Raw genomic sequence first — 21,571 nt, 5'->3', positions numbered from 1 at the left:
TAGGGCAGAAATTGAGATTCCTCACCACCATGATTGGACAATTTTGGAAATAGTAGTAGGACCATTGATTGTTATTACACCACAAAATCATTGGTTAGAGGTAGATGGGAAAATCTAGAATTCAAAAACAACCAGATCAGCCATGGCTTTAAAAGGGTCAAGATGATTAGAAGCCAGACAGCCCACTTCTGCTCCTGCTTTGTGTTTGTTTCATTTCAGAACAAAGAACAGGAATAACATGACAGGGCGACAAAGTACAACATCAAAAGCAGGTTAAAACAATGGTTGCTTTGAGTCATGAATGTTTAACTTAAGATGGATTGTCAGTGGTGGGGTGGGGAAAGGAAGCAGTGACTAATGGTATTATTGCTGGACTGTTTATCCAGCAAACAAGATAATATTCCAGGAACCTGGGTTCTAATGCCACAGAATTTATTAAAAACAAATCTGCAATTCCAGTCTAAACAGACTGTTAGAATCAGGAAAAACCCATTTGGCTCACTAATGCCCTTCAGGGAAGGAAACCATTATCCTTACCCAATCTGACCTACATATGACACCAGACCCAATTGTGGTCAACTTGGAACTGCCCTTGATGATGGGCAATAAATGCTGCTTGCTGGTGATAGCCTTATTCTCAGCAGGAGGCTAACAAAACAAAAGACAGTCTGGCTGACTCATTACAATTCAATCCTTCCAGAGCTAGCAGAGAAAGGGACTTTTTCACCAAAGTACAGGAGGTTGAGGGGTGACATTATAGGCCATTTGTGAAACAAGGAAGGGTACAGATAGGGAAAGACAACTACCATTTACCCTAGGTTAGGGAATTTCAACATGGGGGGGGTGCACACATTTTTTAAAAAGAGACAGACAATTTGAGGGGAGAAAGGATGTGGAGCAATAGTTCTTTTGAAATTAGAGGGTGGTTTTGTGAGGAAATGAACGGTTGTGGGTACAATTACAACATTTAAAAGACATTTGGACAGGTACACAGAAAAGGAAGCATTGTGGGATGGGGAGGCAGATATGGGCCAAGAGTAGGCAGGTGGGACTAGTTTAGGTTAGGATTATGTTTGGCATGGACTGCTTGGACCAGTGAAGTCTTGCAGCACAGAAGTAGACAGTTGCAAGAGGAAAAAGGGCATAAAACACAAGACTCCAAGGATTGCCAGCCTTAAAAGACAATAAGGCATAGAAACAGAAATCCATTGAGCTACTCTGCCATTCAATAAGATCATGGACAATTTGATGATCAACTTGCTTTGGTTTTTCTAAATTACCCTCAATTCAGACTGATTAAAGGCCAAGAGGTTTTCCATTCCTAACAATTCAAACTAGACAACATTTAGTGCAAAAAAAATTCCACACAATCTCAGCATGGTGCAATTGTAACAGATACCAGTCAGCACAGCTCTGGGTCTCAAAAGAAAAAACCCCCACACACAAAACACTAGCCCCACGTGTACTAGAGCACAAGAGCTGCTAAAATGGAGATGTCCAGAGAATCTTCCCAGCAGGGCCACTTTCAGCTGTAGCTCCTTCAAAACATATGGCAATTGCTAGTTGGGAAATCAGCAAACGTTGACCAGATTCTGAAGTGGACCAACTATAACAATACAACATTTGAACAAATGTCAGACATTTGGGTAGGGAAACTTCAGTTGCAGGCAATTGCTGCCTACAAAGTCTGTCCACTATCTACATAGACAATAAAGGAGAGGGCAGCTCAATGCCATTCTGGATCTAGTACTACTAGAGCCATGTGCCATCTGTACATCTGACAATAACCAAATCAGATTAGTGAAAGAATTGTTGTGTTATCAGGCATATCATACCATGCAAAAAAGTGTTACAGCTGCAGAGAAAAAACCACAACACTTCAATATCAGAGAGGTCTGTTGAAACATTGACCAGCAGGGAGGAATCTGTTCTGGGATGTTGCCAAGCTTTAGTTGGAATGCAGCCTCAAATTATGATAAAAATTACTCATTGTGGCATTTTTCAAATCAGCCCCCTTACTAGAATAAGGGTGGCAGCTATATGGAAAGCCCACCAACTGCAAGCTGTTCACCAGAGATGGAAAGGTACAACTCATCCTGCACAACTCTATTGCTAACACTCCAGGGAGTTACAGGCATTCAAGGTAGCTCAAGAGGAAAGAGAATTCCAAACTGGTGATAAATGCTAGATAATAAAATGTGAGGCTGGATGAACACAGCAGGCCAAGCAGCATCTCAGGAGCACAAAAGCTGATGTTTCAGGCCTAGACCCATCAGAGAGGCCCGAAACGTCAGCTTTTGTACTCCCGAGATGCAGCTTGGCCTGCTGTGTTCATCCAGCCTCACATTTTATCATCTTGGATTCTCCAGCATCTGCTGTTCCCATTATCTCTGGTGATAAATGCTGCCTGAGCCAGTGACCCATGGTGGTGGGGGAAGAAAAGAATAAAGCTCGTGGGGCTGGAGAGTTGCCCAGTACTGAGGCAGGTGTTACGATCACTAGTTTTCTCAACTCAAAGCCAGAGAAAAGCACAAAAAAGAAATTAGATGAAACATGGAAGGAAGGGTGAAGAATGGGATAGACAAAAATTTGCATGGTGCACATGTGCCAGCACAGAACAATTGGGCTGAATGGTCTACAGCCTGGGCTTCTGAAGTCTACACGAGCGAGTGAGCAAGCGAGCGAGACACCATGCTGCAGGCAAGGGGAAAGCTTCAGGAGGACTCACCTTCAGCTGGTAGACAAGATCGTTGCTGGGTCATATAAACACAGTAGTAATCTGACTGGCAGATGATGCCTTTATTACATGGTAAGTTAGTTCTTGCATTGACAGTTACTCATTTAAAAACAAGTTGGACAGAGACCAAGCAGCAACAGTCTCAGCATTTAGGTGAATGCAGCACCTTCGGTCTCCCTGATCCAAATGCCTGGTCCACAGTCATGTCGCCATTTGCAATTTCCAGCAAGAGTTTCTCCACCTAGGGATGTGGAATGTGAACAAGAGATTAAGAAAGGAAAAGTATCAAAAAAGTTCACTTCATCCCTATAGTGAAGTTTCCACTGCCCCCTCCTGTCAATTTGAAAAGGTGTTGAAAATTTCCAGTTAGCATTGCAAACTGAAGTTATCTATCTTAAAACATTTAAGAGGATGTGGCTGCTTGCTTTCAGAAGCTAAAATTCTTGGGAAATAAATAGCCAAATGCTAGAGTTGAGGAATGACCTCACCCTGTTTATACTATTCTGGTATTTAATCTAGTGAATGAGACTTCAGGGAAATCATTGATGTAGCAATCCATATTGCAGTTGAACTGAAGATAACAAGCTGGATGGACACAGCAGGCCAAGCAGCATCTCTGAAGCACAAGAGCTGACATCTTGGGCCTAGACCCTTCCTCTGAAGGGTCTAGGCCCAAAACATCAGCTTTTGTGCTCCCGAGATGCTGCTTGGCCTGCTGTGTTCATCCAGCTTCACACTTATCTTGGATTCTCCAGCACCTGCAGTTCCCATTATCTCTGATTACAGTTCAACTGAGTTTATATTTAAAGTGTTTCAAGGAGTATTAAACTGTCCTTGCTGCTGGTTTCAGTTTTAATATTTAATTTTGTTACAGATCTTAATTTTGTTTTTGCTTGGTCATCACCTTTGTTGCATAGCCCTCATCTTCCTGGGGAGAGTATCGGCCAAATGTTGTTCGATTTGATCTGGAGCTGCAAACACAAGAGGGGAAGAATTAACTTGTGTAGCATGCTCCCCAGAAACCAGTCACCATTAGGCAGCTACATTCCCATAATCATGGAACTAAAAGGCAGGTATGTAGAGTTGCTTCTCAGAGTACCTTATCGAATGCGAGGATCTGCTCTGTTAGTGCTCAAACAAATCACAACAGCACTAGGGTTGTGTAAGATTGCTTGTATACATGAAAATCACATCTAAATCCCTGACAGAGACCATGTTCAAAAGGGGATCGGAGTTTAGAAAGTCCTAACAAAAAGGGAGATCATAATTACATGACTAATTGTGCAGATAACACTAGCCATCTGTAGGGTACGGTTTTAGCTACATTGTATATTCACTAATTCAGGAGCAATCACAAGTTAAGGCCATTGACACTTCCCACTGGCCAAGCAGCAGAAAATGCTCAGTCAGTAAACCCCACAGCAATTTGGAAGCCCTTTCAGTGAAAGAACGTGTTGAAATTGGAGTCCTTTTAAGGAGATCTTTATTCCCTGTGTAGCAAGTTAAATAAATTGTGGGGTGTGGTTGGCAAGTGCTGCAGAGGTAGCATGTAGTTTTTAGCAAAGTGAACAAGCCAGTAGCATGATGCTTTTGATCAATACCACAGGTTAGTGTTTTTACAGTGTGAAGGGAGCCAAGTTACAAAGCAGACAAGTGAACCAAGGTGGTGGGCAACTGACTAACCACAAGACAATATTGTAACTCTTCTTGAATCACGAGCCTGTGTTTGTTTAGTTTGTGATTTGCAGAAGCTTAATCTGCAATGGCAGCATTGAAACAATGGCTAAGCTACCATGTTTTGGAATGGGACCATCATCCACCTAGCAGTCAGTTGAAGAGGAACCAAGGAGTTTTCACTTCTCAGATTCAGAGGATCAAGTCACAGGTATCATTCTCCCAAAGCAGTGCTTGTTTAAAAAGCCTTTTTGACCAGTTAGCTGGATGGCTGTTTTGCCAAGCAAAGTGACAATGACAGCTTGGTTTTAATTCCCACACTAGCTGAGGTTACCATAAAGGGAGTTGCCTTCTTAACCTTTCCCCTTGCCTAGTGGGGGGGTGCCCCCTCTGGTTAAAGCATCAGTCTTCCCTATTCTTTGGGCACATTGCAAATAAAAGAGAAACATTGAGTGTTCACTGGAAACCTCCATGATATTCAGTCACTTTACATAAGAGATAATGACAACATTTCAGTGGCTCATTGTCAACTGGCACCTCATTATAAAAAAGTCAAAATATTAGGCAAAGGAACAAATTTACCTGCTATTGGAAGAGGAGCAACCTGCAAAAGAAAAAAGATTCAGACAACTCAGCTGGCTAGATTTTCTGTAGAGTTGAGTTATTTCCCTTGTCACTCTGCTCACCAAAAACTCATCCTCTGCTGAAAGTAACCAAAGGGAGAAATTGGTCTGATTCAGTAGCAGGATCTAACCTAGATTAGAGTATGGGTCAGCCTAAATTCTGACTGCACACAAGATGAAAAAGTCAAGTTTCTGAAGCATCCTGGCCCAAACTATTAATTTTCTTGCTCCTGATGTTTGTGTCCCACAAACCTCATTACTTGCAGTAGGACCATTAAAGTTTACAAGAACCGGACCATGGCATTTTCCATATTGCAGAAAAGTATGGAACACTAGTAAAGCCCAAAGTGGTGAAAGGCATTAGCCTTTAGTTGACACTTGCCAGACAGCTATTTCAGTATGGATAAAGTCATGGTGGGAAACCTGTGAAATGCCCCTTGTGCTACAGAGGGAAATTGTCTGGAATCAAATTCTGCTGAGTAGTTACTCAGTGCCTGGTATTGCCCAGAGTCTCCAGTCAAATCTAGACCAGAAGATTTGACAGAAATTAATTAAAATTACAGGAGAGAATAAGATTGCGTTTCTATTGTCAGCCTGACTTCCAAGTCAGTGTTCAGCTGACAACAGCAGCATCTCTGCCAAAAAAAGTTAGGTGGTGCAAACTGAGCAGCCACACAGCCTAAAAAGGTAACACTGTTGAAACAGTCTCCCCAACCTACTTATAACCAGCTCCCTTGCCAAATCAGATTTCCTTCCCATCTATTTGGCACCCTTCTGTAGTTATCCTTTGGCATCAACTGTCAGGACCTTTAGGTGTTAGAGGGCAGTGGGAAAAGAGGATTTTGCCTCCCTGGGATTGGTTTGAACTGCAGAATGGGAATATAGCTCTGCATCCTGCATCTGGGTGATTCTGCTCCAGGTGCCCCTCAAAACATGGAGGAAACAGATTTTCACTCCAGAGAATCTGGCTGCAGCACAAGCAGGAAGAACACCATTTTCCTGCTGGGGATCCTTCAGCCTTTTGAACTCCATTAAGTTCAATAGTTTTAATGCCCAAAGCTCTCCCATGTCCTTACCCCAACTCTCACATTAAGCCTTACTACACATCTGCCATTACACAATGGAATGTTAGACAACAAAAGTCTCCATTAACAGTCACACCCCCAGCCAGTTTGTTATCCACTCCTTTTCTGTCCCCACTCATCATTTACTCCATAACCCTGTGCACTGCACCACTGCAACCCCTCCCACCCCCAACTAATGCTGCCAGACCCAGAGGTATTCTAGTGGTCCCTAATAAACCACCACTGTATCAATCCAATTCTCAGAGACCAGTTACTGAAATGCCTTTGGAGATGACTCAATGACCTCTCTCTAAAAGAAGAATCAGCTCTTACATATTTGGAAGTGTTCCATCATTCAGCTATGTGCTTATTACCCAAAAAAGATCTTAAATTTCAAAGACTTTGAATAAAGTCATTTTAGAGACAGCAAGTTGCAAAGCAATTCCACTGGACACATTGAAGTTGCCCAGTTCCTGTCTAGGACATATTTAATCCAGTTAGGACATGTACTGTAGCAGCAGTCACCACTGTTCCATTAAATGCAGGAATAGCAAGCTGCACTTTAAGAGGAAGACATTAAAGCATTTACTTGTCAGAAAGACATTGAGTGTGGCATGAACTTGGTCAAAACCAGTTATTTACACATGCCCTCCTCTACCACCTCAAATGCAGACTCACCAAGTTTTGTTCCAAGAGCAAAGTTTCTCCTGTTTTGCCCCTAGAAATCAATTACCTGAATATTGTTTGGAGCAGGAAATCTGTATTAAAGAGTTCTTCTTTTTATTTCTAAAAGAAGAAATGACAGTTTGAGAACACTAGGAACTATTTAGTACCAATACTTATTGAATTAAAACAGAATAAGAAATGATTTTGGCTTAAATGCCTGAGGGAGAAAAGCCAAGTCAGAAGTTGGAAATTCCACACAGACATTAACACTGCAGCACACTGTTTGCTCAGTATCCCTACATAGCACAGCACTCAACCTTCTGAAAGGCCAGTGTGTAATAGGATACATCTGTTACAAGAATCCTAAAAAAAAGGATTTTGTGGGGGATGTACAGAAGTGACATAGGGCTGCTACTAGGCTAGTGTCCCCAGTGCAAACTTTGCACCAGATGGAGGAATTCTTATTCATGAAAGTCAGGAATTGAAAGTCTAACAACTGAAATTAGTGCAGTCAAAACCTGGCAAGATGCACCATAAATTTTTAGGGAATGAGAACTGTCATCCTTCACATGATTGAAGATTACTGATCAATTCTTAACTACTGTTGCATCACCCAAAAAAGGGAACAGCAAGCTAGATGGGAGTAATGGAAGGGGAAAAACTGCCAGCCATATTGAAAGCTAGAGTCCTTTTCTGGACGAGAGTTCCCTCCAAGAACAGCTCCCATGCTGCCCCCACCACCCAAGGGATTAAAAAACAAGTCAACATACTTGACACAAGTGTCCCAGACACCACTCTTGTCTGTGTCCCATCCCACTGGTAGCGTTTACCCTGTGACATATCCAGTCAAGAGGGATTTGCCCTGGGAGTCCACATAGACCTGATCCTCATGAAGTCTCATGGAATGTGGTTAAACATGGGTAAGAAAGCCTCTAAGATACCATCCTTCCTCAGGAGATGAATTAATGGTAAATGTTAAACATTGAGAAAGCACCAATGGATAAGAGAGATTTTTTGTCCATCACCAGGAGTGGGTCAGCAGTAATATTACTGCACCAATCTGGTTGGGTCCTAAGGACATTAGCTTTCCAACTGGAAGTAACCAGCGAGGAAAAAACCACACTGGGCTTCATATTCAAGTCTGCCACCTGCAGATAGATCTGCCCAGAACAGTATTAGGAGTGACTGCCACATAGCCCTCAAGGAGACAACATCTACACCCTTCACAACCTCATGTTGCATGGCAAGTTGAATCTGTTCAACATTGATATCCACACTGCACCGCACCCCGCCAAAAAAAAAAGAAACAGGTGATCAACCCTGGCTCAATGGGGAGTGCAGGAGGGCATGCCAGGAACAGCACTGAGTATACCTAAAAGCATGTTGTCAACCCAGTAGAGCCAAACAGCATGTGACAGACAAGAGCTAAGTGATCTCACAACCACTATGCCAGATCTAAGTTCTCCAGTCCTGCCAAGATGTGGACATTGAAACTCAGGCTTCAAGTGCCCCCATCCTCAGTGTGGGAGCCCAACACATCAGTGCAAGAGGTAAGGCTGATGCATTTCTAGTTATCTTCAGCCAGTAGTTCCAAGTAGATGATTCTCCAGTGGAGATTGCAGATACTAGTCTTGAACCAATTCAAATCATGCCATTTGATAGAGAAATAGTTACCAGATACTGCATAAGCTGTGGGCCCTGACAAAGTACTGAAGTGTTTGGAACTTAAGAGATCAAAAGTAACAGTATTTTACACAGGAAGGAATGGAGAGCAACCACATGGTAAGGTTGAAGACCAAAAGAACTACAACTGATTTGAAAGGTCAGCAAGCATCCCAATATGGTTTTACAGCCGGCATTGCAAGGCCAAATACCAGAATTGCAGAGTGTAGCTGTGGGAGATCAGGGGATGATTTCAATTGGTCAGACTGTTTGACTTTAGGATACAGACACTAAAATTGTAGCTTTGCAGTATCTAATACTGAGTAGCTAGGGTGAAGGCATTTGCTTTACCAAGATCTGTCTATTGGCTTTAAGTATGAAGTATGCATCAAGATCACCCCAGATCAGCAAGGCTGAACTGAGCTTTTGAGCAATGTTTGTTTTGATTTTTTGGGTCAATAGTTTGCTAAAAGGGGCAGGGGTGGCTTTTTGCAGCATCATATGCTTTGTCAGATATTGGAGATCAGGGGGAATTGCAAGTGTTCCTGGAGATTATGCATGCAGGAACTGTTTGGTTGTGAATCCTATTGGTTCACAGGTAGGAGTTGGTGTGGCAGTTGGAGACATTAAGAAGTTTGGGAGCTGGGGGTATGGTGGATGATATTTTCGGGAAGGTAGAGAAAACTGCAGATATAGAATCAGTTAGGGGGATTACCTCTAGGAAAGTTAGGCAGGTAGGTAGTGCAGTTTCCTGTGGCTAGCTCCATGTCAAACAAGAAGGCTGTTTGAAACCATAGAGGTGATGGACTCCCAGAAACAGCACTGGACAATAAATCAAACTGCATTTATTTCAAAGCAAGAGGCCTGACAGGCAACGCAGATCAACTGAGGGTGTCATAGCTACTGAAGAAACAGACAGTATGTTCCAGGGTATGACTGTGATGGGAAGCATAGAAACATAGGGTGGGGTCCTGGGAGGAGGGAAGAGAGTGAGTGTGATGTTTTTCAGTTAATGATATTGTTGTGGCTGTACTTGGGTGGGGTGGGGTGGGGGGGGGGGGGGTGGTGAAAGAGGAGGAGATATTCCAGTAAGCATGCCCAATTATGTGGGTGGAACTAGGAATGAGGGATTATCACTATTTGGAATTAACTACAAGCCCCTCCAATAATCAATAGGAAAAGAGATGCAAATTTACAAGGAGGGGGGATCTTATCATTCTTACAGATAGATCATAATGGTAGAGGATTTTACTTTCCAAAAGGACTCTTAGCATTAAAGAATTGGATTGAGGGGATTTTGTTCAGTGGGAATAAGAATTTTATTGTGCAGTGTGGATGTACAACTCATTAAGGAGCAAAACAGGACAGTCTCTTGGGGAAACTGCAAGGCAAGGGACTGGAGGTGCCAGAAACCATAATTCTATTAGTTTTAAAATATAGTTTTAGAAAATAAAGACCTGGTCAGCAAGTTCTAAACTGGAAGGTGTCCAATTTAGACCCGAGGCTTCAAACATTTGAGTGGCAGAGGCAAAGGGACAGTGGGATATGAGCACGAGGCCGATCCTGGAGAATCGGAGGTAACATGGTGTTAAGCTGGATGAATACAGTAGGCCAAGCAGCAGAGGAGCAGGAAAGGTGACATTTCGGGTCAAGGCCCTTCTTCAGAAATCTGAAGGGTTGCGACTCGAAAGGTCCAGAGACAGTAGCTCCCATTTGTGCAGCAAGTGCACATCCCACCATGTTCAGCATCATTCACAAATCCCTAGATACTGGAATAGTTCAAGCCAAAATGCAGCAAGACTTAGACAATATCCAGGCTTGGTTTAAACAACCAACAATTCACACCACAAGAGGTGAACAATGACCATCTTCAACAAATGGGAATCCAACCATTTTCCTTTCACATAGCCATCAATTCACCATTGGCCTTTTGGAAGCTGGTAACCAGAAAGTGAACTGGACCAGCCCAAAAAAAGGTCTGCAAGAGCAGGTTAGAAAGCCTGTAGTGCACCTGGTATCTTAGAACCTGCCCATCATCTTCAAGGCACAGGTCTGTTAGAGAAGTCAGCCCCAGATAAGGGAGGAATATTCTATCACTTCTCTCAGGAAGCTTGGTACTGTCTAGGACAAAGCAGCCCACTTTACTGGTATTACCAAGATGCAATGCAGAAATTCACCAAGGCAATTTAGACACCTTCTAAACTCTAGCTCTTTAGAGCTGGATATTCTTGGAAGCACCCCTGCAAAGTTTCCCATCTCCAACTTGGGATGGTGAAGGAATTGCTGTTCCTTCAGTGTTATTGGAACCAAAAACCTGGAACTCCCTCCCTAAGCATAATGCAGGTCTACCGCTAGCATGGTGTCATCAGTGGTTCAAAGCAACAGCAAATGAGGATGGGCAATAAATGCTATTCCAGCCACATCTCAAAGTACATATGAAACAATAAATACAGAGAAGGCAAATCCCCAACCTCTCCCCCCCCCCCCACCTCATTGTGGGGGGAGGGGGGGAAGATTACCATGTTGGTACCCACATTCAACTGTGATTAGAATTTTGGATTTTAATAGAAAACACCTGAAAATACCTGGAGGGGGCAGCTTGGTCTTGCCAAGAGATGAGACACAATCACAGTTATAACATTCTTAGCAAGTAACAGGGCATTAAAGTCAGGCTGTTTGTGATATGTTTCTAATTGTAAGAGAACTTGGGCAAATAAATATTTCACATTCCCCTCCAGTTACACTGTGACCGTCCATTGCTGCTGGATAGCCCAGGATGGTCACCACCAGCATTGCCACCCAACAGTGACTATAACCATTGGTCAGCCCTCAACAGATCAAGGCACTGAATGCCAAGATGCATCCCATGCGCTTAATGAAAACTGTGACAGGAAATCAAACAGTCCACAGCCTTACAATTCGAAGCACTCTGCACAGATCCTGTTGTCCTCCAGGTGGGCTGGCGTCTCCACAGCTGCGGGGGTCAAGTAAAATGGGACAAGGACATCTCCAGCAGCAACTAATATTTGGCCACTCTTCAGGATCAGGGGGCACCAGATCTGGCCAGGAGCATCAATCTCCATTCCGTGAACAACGCACCAGGCAGAGTCACCTGATGGTTACAAGAGAGTGGGGGTAAAAGGTCAGTCAAGGGAGTGTTTAAACCCAGTTGACTCCAAACTCAGATTCTTTACAAAAAGAAAAAACCACGTGTCACAAGTTCAATCTGGCATCATTGAATTAACTTCACCACCTCAAGTGTGCTCCACAGCTCACCTTCCTGAAGCAGTGAGCACTCACTCTTTATTTTGCTTTGTTCCCCAAGCTGGTAGCAGGCAGCAGCTTCATAATGGTACTCAGATTCTTCTTCATACGGAGAGCTAACTTCTTCCTTTACCACAAGAGGAAGTGGAGAATGAGACACAGGCTGAGAAGAAAGAAAACAACCAAACCACACAGTCAGAAACTTATTAGAATCCCTACATAGGGTGGAGGCAGGCCATTCAGCCCATTGAATCCATACTGACACTTGAACATCCCACCTAGACCCACTTCCTCTGCCTTGTAACACCACACTTTCCAATGCTAACCCTCCGAGCCTGCTCAGCCCGGAGCACTACAGACAGATTAGCATGACCAATCCATCTAACCGGCACACCTTTGGACTGTGAGGACACCAGATGACCTGGAGTTGCCCCGAGACTAGAATCAAACTAGGGTTCCTGACACAGCAAGGCAGTGCTAACCACTGAGCCACCATACCAACCAACTGTCAGGACAAACATTGCTGAGATTTAGGTCCATTGTAAGACTGTCATAATCTCCACTCAGGAGCTGGTGGGGTACAAAACAAGAAGGGTTAGGAGTTCAAAAATCAAAAAGTGATTACCCATGACAACTGGGTCAAACTGCCTCCTAAGCTAGGTGCAAATAATTCCCACTTGCCCCCCAAAAAACAAAGACTAACCATTAGCTCAACCATCAGAATACCCAACCACTTATTTAGTTGCTTTCTATTTTATACCAAGAGCTACCATTCCTTTCAGTGGGCAGAGGAGTCGAGAAAGGCTCAGCATCACCAAGCAATGCTTCAGCTCTGACATATTGCTGTTCACCCAAGCCACCTCCCAGATTTAAGCAAAGTCTAGTCTGGAACACAAATCTGTCACCAGGGGTAGGCTGTCATTGTAACTAGTCACTGGTATCAGAGGTTAAGTCAATTAAACTGGAATTATGTGGAAGCTTGCAAACAGTTAGGTGTTGTGTTTTACTGCTCCATCCAAACAAAGGAAAAAAGACAAGTCACTACAGCAGGAATATTCTGCATTGCTGGTTTCATCCCAGATACCAGGTCCATGATGTCAAGATCAGTTTTGCCAGGAAGGCACGAGACTGCCAAGTTCTCAGATGGAGGTTTGAGCAGGTTTGTCTGGACAAGTAGGCACTAGGTCTGGGTGTATAAGTCAGAGAAGGGGGCTACTCCTGAGGGACGATACAAGTCCACCCCAGCAAGGTATGGATTTCCAGTATGATCAGAAAAATAAGTACTTTACCCAAATGGCAACACAAGCACCTAACCCAAGCAGTCTACCACTTGTTAGTTATACCCAGTATGTCCTACTCAATCAGTAGTTAATCCAGCAGCTTCAACACTCACTGCCTACACCAGCAACACTCTGTAGTGGCAGTCGGTATCATTAACAAGATAGACAGCAGCAACTCAAGCTCCTTTGGAGTATCTTCTAAACCCATGGCCAAAGCCACAGGAATGCCACTCTTCAAGCTTCCCACCAAACCATACACCTGTCTGACTTGGAAATAGTTCAGTTCATTCAGTAACACTGAATAACAAAATCCTAGCACTCCTTGCTCACACCCCTCTATTCAAAAGACTATAGCAGTTTAAAGGAAGTAGCACATAACAGCTTTCTCAAGCTAATTAAGGACAGAGTCACTGGCACAGCCAGAGAGACTCATACTCCCAAAAGCAAAGAAAAAGCAGCTACAGGGTCCCTTATATCTAGAGGCTAAGTTTGCTGGGGCACTTGGTGGACACATACGTACACACTTGCCAGGGTTGCAACAGAATGCAGCACTGGCTTGTAAAGGCAGTAGAGAATGAAGGCTCTTGTTTACTAGTCCCAGCTAGATACACTGGAGCAAAAAAAGGCAATCCCATGGTATTAAATCAGAGGAGCACACTGCTTAGCTTATCACCATCCTAAAAGGCACTTACCTCATCTCCAATGGGTTCCTTGATATGTTCAGATAGCCGTGAAATCAGATCAACATTCTGGGGATTAAAACAAGCTTTTAAAATATACAAGGGACAATTTTGAAAAGAAGCCAAATAATCTTACATCACTTCCCTTCAAAGAGACAGCAACACACCAAAGTTAAAGAGCAGTGAACACAGCAAACACAAACCTTCTGCTTCACTTCAGAAAGACACACACACACACACCACCCCAGTTAGCAACCCCAAGTTTAAGATAGAGTCCAAGAGATTTGAGCCCATTAGTTTAGAGTCACAATCACTCAGACATTCCAACCTTCAGGAATGACATTGACTCAGACCCCTTGACTGGGCCAGATCCACAAGACAGAAGGGGAGCCCTCATCCCCAGGATAAATATTCCCTCATTACCTTGCCACTGGCCTTTAAACCAAGCTTTTTACAGAGCTTCTGCAACTGCTGTCTCTTCAGCTGTAAGAGCCCTGCTGGTGATTTGCATGCTAGTAAAGGCAGACAATCATCCATCTCAAACCTTCATCTTCTGGCTCAGACCACAATTTATTGAGAGCAAACTGAAGCCAATCAGGAGCAGTTTGACATTACGATTCCCTCTTCCTGCAATTACTGCTAACAAGTGCCATTATTTCCAAATCCAGTTACTCATCCTTCCCTCACACTCTGGCTAATTGCTTCATATTAGAACAAAAGAGTTAGTTGGGTGTTCATTCGGCAGAAGTTACCAGCTGTCAGCTCAATTCTGTTTCATAAAGGAATAACACAAACACCAACAATAGTCCTGTACAAATTAGAAACACCTCAGATTTGCTGGGTAGTTAAACTCCAATGTTTGTTTGTATCTTTATAAGCTGCTGTACAGGACTGAACCGTTTCGTGACCATTTATATATAAAGATATTTTTATAAATAATACCTATTTTGAAAGTTAAAAAAGAACTGAAACTTTGTGACTGGCAACTGTTACAGATTGTGAGTTTTCCTTGGAACTGACTACTTTGCTTACTAAAGGGTTGGATTTGGACTGGCCCTAATTGTAACAGTATTAATAACTCAGAGAGTTACTTGATAACAGGGTCAGCTGTTATTGATGGCCAGCTGTGGCCAAGTGTTCTCATTCTTCACTTTCCTCTTGGCTGTTGTCTTGACTCAGCATTGTGAACGTAACCTAATTGTCCGAGTTTACTGTTGCCCTCTTGGTGTTATTGTAAACACAGCTGATCATGGAATCATACAGTGCAATAGATGACATTCAGCCCATCCAGCATCACTGGTTAAAATAAAACCTACTCCACATCTATACTAGTACCATTTTCCCAAACTAGGCCCATGGCCATGGATGTTATGACGAATTAAATGTTCATACATGCACTTCTTAAAGGTTATAAGGTCTTCCACCTCTATTACCCTGCCACACTCTGGGTGAAAAATAAGAGAGCCCATGAGTAGAGAAACTTTTAATCAGCTTGTTCAGAAGTGTACCACATGCCAGTAAAGCAGATGGGACTTGAACCCAGGCCCTTCTGGCTCAGAGGTAGCAATACTATCATTATACCACCAGAGCTATTTATGTTAGTATGGACTCTTTAATTAAGGAAACAATCTTGCCAATACACTTCTGGTAGGCTCCTGCTCAACTTTCTCTGCTCCAAAGAAAAGAACCTAAACTTATCCAGTTTCTCTTCATCATTGAAATGCTCCATCCCAGGAAAATTAGGTAAAACTGCGAGTGCTTCCTCAACAGCGATGCAAAAAAATTCAGATGTATGGTTTTAAGTTTAAAAATGTCTCCCCTTAAGCTGAGGTGCAATGTTTCTTCCTCCCCATGGGTTTTGTGTTCTTGTGGTACGGTTTGATTCATTGAGTGTTTTTAAGGCAGGCGGGTAGACTGAGATACTTCCGTAACAAAGGAGTCGAAGGATATCAGGATGGGTAGGTAGGGGGCCAGAGGCAAGGTCACAGACAGAGCAGCTAAGATCTTATTTCAAGGCAGATCAAAGTTGAGGGGCTGAATGGCCTTCTCCTAATTATACACATGTATCAGAAGGTAACCACTTTGAAGAAGAGTTGGAGATGTTTTGCCTGGTGCCCCGAGGCCTCACTTGTCCCCAGCAAACACCGACCAACACCAGATTCTCTGCTCCATTATGACATTTGAAATCTGGTCACACAAACTGATATCAGAATGGGAAATCAGGGTCTTGAACAAAGGGGTGGATTTTAAGGAGTACTTTGAGGAGGTGGAGTTTTGGGGAGGCAACTCTTGATTTGGGGGAAACAGGAGTTGAAAACATGAAAATGGAGTGACTAATATCAGGAATGATGGAGCTGAGAAATCTGCTTGCTTTATGAACAGCTCTCTTTATCTGTTCTGGAACCTTTAATGCCAGATACTGATACCCACCCAATGAATATCTGACTTGTTTTCTGGAATGGAGGAAGCTGAGGGAGTTTATAGGAGTTCATAAAATCATGACGGTATGGATAGGGTGAATAGACATGGTCTTTTTCCCAGGGTAGGGGAACACAAAATGACAGGGAATAAGATTAAGGTGAGAGGGAGGCGATTTGAAAGGGACCTGAAGGCAATGTCTTCACACAGACAGTGGTGTATGCATGGAATGAGCTGCCAGAGGAAGTGGTGGAGTTGTGTATAATTACAACATTTAAAAGACATTTGAACAGGTACATGGATAGGAAATGTTTAGAGGGATATGGGTCAAACAGAGGCAAATGGGACGAGTTCAATTTAGGAAACCTGGTCAGTATGCACAAGTTGTTCTGAAGGGCCTGTTTCCGCGCTGCGTGACTCTATGACTCCATAGTAACTAAGTCCCTCGGATCCTGCTTTCAAATAGGACCCTTTGCCTTGCATTGTGTCTCCATATTTGTCTGAGTTCAACTTTATCTACATCTCTGCCCAGGTGTGGGAAGTCCCCACGCTTTCCCTTGTTGAGGTTTCATTTTCAGCAACAAATTAAGGGGACCCCAAGAGATCAATTCAAAATCTGGGTAGAGATTTCCATCAGACATGACTCAAACCATTTGGAGGAAAGCACCTCGCTCCCCACCAAGACCCTCCTCTACAACAAACCCTGAATGGATTTGTTGCACTTTTCAGAGGAACATCAGTTTTACAGAAATTTTGCCGAAAATACGCTGACAACACCCCCCCCCCCCCCACCCTCCCCACTAACCACCCACCGAGGGGTTGGGCAGGAAATGACAAGCCCAAGGGGATTGTGTTTCACCCTCTATTGTGTGATGTTTGCTGCTCAAGTATCAATTGTGTTGAAATGGAGTTCACTTTGAGTCAGTGAAGCTGCCCACTGTCGCACAGCAGTTCATCAGATGGATGACAATTTTTAACAGGACAGAGCACTCAGCTTGCTCCCCCTGAACCAGCAGGCTCGTTAGCAGGTGTGCCCCATTATCAGAGGACTCCTCTTTTTGTGTGACTTTCCAAGGCTTGGTCAGTTTCAGCAGAAGTGCTAATCAGTTTCCTCACCAGTGTTTATCCTTTGACAAGCATCAACTAATCAGATAACTGATTGTTCTCACATTGCTGTCAGAGGCAACTCACTGGGGCAGAACAGGCTGCTGTGTTTCTGACATTACAATAGTCACTGCATTTTTAAAAAAGGCCTTCTTTGGTGTGAGGTGCTGAGATTATACAGCCAACTGGAAGAAACTACCTGTTCTTAGGAAATGCTTGGCAGGACAGATCTATCTCATTTTGAGACTTCAGCACTAAACTGTGCTCTGAATAGACATGGCTAAGAACTTGCACTAGACACCCTTTGTGTTCACATAATAAAGAAATAATGTCTCTCTTTCTCTCTCTCGGTCTCTCTAATTGCCGAGGAAACAAGTCAAGTCAGCAAAAGCACTGTTGTAAGAGTCTGGATAAACTCCTCACTGCGGAACCAAGAGTCTCCAACCAACTAGAGAGAGAGAGATCACCCTGGCAGGTTGGAGGAGACACAGAGAGGAATTTCACAACATTAGGTGGGAATTGTGAAATACAATAGAATAGAGTAGAAATTTATTGTCACGTGTACATCTACAAAAGAAAATGCAGTGAAACATTTTATAAGTTCCCCCTCTGTGCACCTATATTAATGACAGAAGTCCTACATAGTAACAGTAAAAAAAAGTAAAATTCAGACAAACTTCATCACAGTTCAGTTAATGGCTCCTGGGCTCAGGCAACACTGGTTAAGGAATGACAGAGTACCTGGAAGACACAGCTTGGATGAGACCACCATGTTGAGCCAATGGAATACTGGACCAGAAGCCTCTAGCATAGAAGACTGCCATGTTGAGCCGAGACTGCTATTCCAGGAACTAGTTTAATTGAGAAAACTGGGCAGCATGGGCAAGTTGGGCCAAAGGGCACAAAGCATAGGAGACATTACTGGACATGAAGCCACAAATGGTCCATCTGTGTGACCATGAGCTTTCACATAGGCAGCAGAGTGCCAAATAAACTCAGGACATAGGCCACAATTCCTTTTGAAATGAAAAGCACACTTTTCCCCATCATAAACCCTCACTTCATCCACCACCTCCTCACCCCAAGAAGAGTATTCCAAAAGGACTTTATCACCTTTTCAAAACTCTACCCAAAAATGAGGGTCAACATTTTCATACAGAGGGTGGTGTATATATGTGAAAGGAGCTGCCAGAGGAAGCAGTAGAGGCAGGTACAATTAGAAAATTTAAAGGATCTTTGGACAAATATACGATAGTAAATGTTTCAAGAGATATGGGCCAAATGGAGGCAAGTGGGCCTAGTTCACTTCAGGTTACCTGGTTGGCATGGACAAGCTGGACTTGAAGGTTTGTATCTGTACTGTATGACTTTATGACTTGAAATATACTCATGATAAACTGAAGCATTTCAAAAAAAGCCATAAAACTTGTGTCAATAGCATGAGGTTGCATCATTACAATCCTATCACAGAGGAAGGGAGACAAGGAAGGGATGGTCAAAGAGTATTACGAGAAGGCTTGAGGAAATGATTTCTGGCTGGAAAAAGTTATAAACCTTCCCCACCCATCTACAAAACAGGCAGGAAATTATTCAATAAAAATATGTGAAATTCCAGCATGTAACACAAACCAGCATAAAAAATATTTATTCTGTCCAGTTAAATCCACTGCCCAGGCATGAAATTTAATGGCATTACTGTCACTGAATTCCTCCTCTCAACAGCCTGCAATTACCATGGACTAGAATTGAACTGGACTAGCCATGAAACAACTGTGGCTACAAGAGAAGGTCAGACATTAGTCATCCTATGACAATGAACTCACCTCCTGAATCCCCAAAGCCTGTTCCTCGCAAACAAGGCACAACTCAGGAGTGTCCAAGATAACAAAGTGTGAAGCTGGATGAACACAGCAGGCCAAACAGCATCTCAGGAGCACAAAACAAGTCAGGAGTGTGATGGAATACTCTCCACTTGCCTGGATGGGTGCAATTCCAACAACACTCAAGAAGCTTGACACCATCCAAAATAAAGCAGACCACTTGATGGGGTCCATTTTCAACATTCTATCCCTTCACCACCATTGCTTAGTAGCAGCAGTGTGTGCCATCTACAAGATGCACTGTAGCAACTCACCAAGCCTCCTTCAACTACAACACCCAAATCTACAACATCTACCATTTCAAAGGTCAATGTCAGCAGATACATGGAAACGCTGAGTTCCTGACTTGTTCCCAACAGCACAGTGGATGTCCCTACACCAGAAGGGCTGCAGTGGTTCCAGAAAGCATCTCACTCCCACTTGTCTGAAGACGTGGGCAACAAATGCTGCCTAAGTGCATCACACGATACAATGAAAATATCAAGAGCAAAGTACACATACGTTGAATCACATATTGATGGAGTACAGCAAAGTGGGTGAGCAGGTTGTACACTCCTATAGTGCCTATTAAACTCTACAGCAGGAAGGTAAGAACTGCATAATTTGGACTGGCCAGGGGCACCCAGCAACAATCTAAGGACTGGATTTTGACCATTGACTTTCACAATGTGTTCTATCATCCAAGAAATGTTAACTTATGAAAAAAAAGATTCAAAATACCCCACGGATTCTTTTCCTGATGATGGTTAACTACAGTACTAAAAGCATTAAATTGCTGCTAAGATTTGAATTTGTTGAAGGCGGGGTGGGGAGTGGAAACTGAAATGGCAAATTTATCTCCACACATGCAAAGAAATATTATATATTGAAAGTGATGTCAAAGCACAGAAAATAGGAACAGGAGTAGGCCATTCAGTCCTTTGAGACTGCTCCAGTATTCAATATGATTATGGCTGATTAGCCAACTTAGTCCCCTGTTCCTGTTCCTCCCCAAATCCTTTGACTCCTTTAGCTCTAAGAACTGTACCTGAATCTTACTTTAAAACATTCAATTCACACATTCAACACACTTTCTGTGGCAGAGCATTCAACAGGCTCTCCACTGTCTCAGTGAAGAAATTTGTCCTCATCTCAGTTCTATATGGCCCAGCCTGGAAACTTAGACAATGACCCCTGGTTCTGCCAAAAGCCAATGGTGAAATACGAGGCAATGGGGTGAGCGTGATGACGAGCTGTCTGATCTAAAATATCCTGTCATCCTGGACTTTGCAGAAGCTTTGAAATCATATGTGTCACCATCTCTCTTTTGATCTGTCCATCTTGCTGCAGTTTTAAAGGGCCATGGTGAGGCCACATTTGAGTTTTGTATGCAGTTTTGGTCTTCTAGTCTGAGGAAGGGCATTCTTGCTATAGAGGGAGTCCAGCAAAGATTCACCAGACTGATTCCAGGGATGGCAGAGCTGACATATGAGGAAAGACTGGATCGACTGGGCTGCACTTGCTGGAATTCGGAAGAATTAAGAACAATCTCACAGAAACATATCAAATCCTGATGCGACTGGACAGGCTAGATGTAGGAAGAATGTTCTCAATGTTGGTGAAGTCCAGAACTAAGGGTCACTATCTAAGAATAAGGGCTAAGCCATTCAGTACTGAGATGAGGAAGTATTTCTTCACTGGGAGGGTTGTGAACCGTTGGAATTCTCTCCCTTGGGGCCAGTTCTGTAGATATATTCAAGAGGGGGCTGAACTGGCCCTTGCTGCTAAAGTGATCAAAGGGCTTGGGGAAAGGGTAGGAATGGAATACTGAGATTGCATAATCAGCCATGATCGTATTGAATGGTGGTGTAGGTTCGAAGGGCCGAATGGTCTACTCCTACACCTATTTTCTGTGTTTCCATGTTTCTACCCCTAATTCTGTCTGTGTTTCTCGAAGCTCTCTCTCTCTCTCTGTTGTTATGTTTCTCATATCTCTCTCTCTCTCTCCCTGCCCTTAAGTGTAGCCACAGTTTTAACTCGTCCCTCTGTACGTTCACCCTGTCACCCTTTCTCGTCTCTCTCTCTCTCTGTTCTCTACATAGAAGTCTCTCTCCATCTATCTATCTACCTACCTCTCCTCCGTAGGCCTATGCGTCTCTCCCTCTCTCACTTTCATTCTGGGTAATTTGGGGATTGGAATGGGCGTGAAACAGCAGTCTGCATTTGTACGCTATGAAAGCGGTTGAATGAGTTCTGTTTGGATTTGTTCTCGCCTGTCTCACTGCACAATTGTAACCTGTCGGCACGTAATTTTTATTTGGATCAAATTATTTCCCAGTAACGGGCTGGATTATAATCCAGTCATAATTTACAGTGACTTCCCCACAGATTCCGGACAGTCTTGATTGTTATAGGTTTATCTCAAAGGATTGAATGAATCCACTTTGGAAAGTCCCCAGTCCCGCCCCCTTAAAGTGGTTTCCCTTTGGGAGGTTTATAATGAAGGGGAAATCGATCACAGAGAGCACAACAAGAGTCCA

At 43.3% G+C, this 21,571-nt stretch overlaps 1 protein-coding gene across 1 annotated transcript; it reads right to left on the bottom strand.

Annotated features, from left to right (window-relative positions):
- Positions 1-2,801: 2,801 nt before the first annotated feature.
- LOC125446341 (uncharacterized) lies at positions 2,802-14,187 on the bottom strand. The gene is made up of 8 exons (XM_048519842.2): positions 14,074-14,187; positions 13,663-13,719; positions 11,703-11,853; positions 11,343-11,538; positions 6,832-6,884; positions 4,994-5,015; positions 3,642-3,708; positions 2,802-2,978 (listed from the first exon to the last, which is right to left on the bottom strand). The coding sequence occupies exons 1-8, from the start codon at positions 14,185-14,187 to the stop codon at positions 2,880-2,882; spliced, it is 759 nt and encodes a 252-aa protein (XP_048375799.2). The 3' UTR covers positions 2,802-2,879.
- Positions 14,188-21,571: the final 7,384 nt, after the last annotated feature.

This window comes from Stegostoma tigrinum, chromosome 34 (genome assembly GCF_030684315.1).
Source record: "Stegostoma tigrinum isolate sSteTig4 chromosome 34, sSteTig4.hap1, whole genome shotgun sequence".
In the NCBI taxonomy this organism is placed as follows: domain Eukaryota; kingdom Metazoa; phylum Chordata; class Chondrichthyes; order Orectolobiformes; family Stegostomatidae; genus Stegostoma; species Stegostoma tigrinum.
The sequence above is the reverse complement of the archived record's forward strand: the minus strand, read 5'-3'. Positions and strand labels throughout refer to the sequence as shown.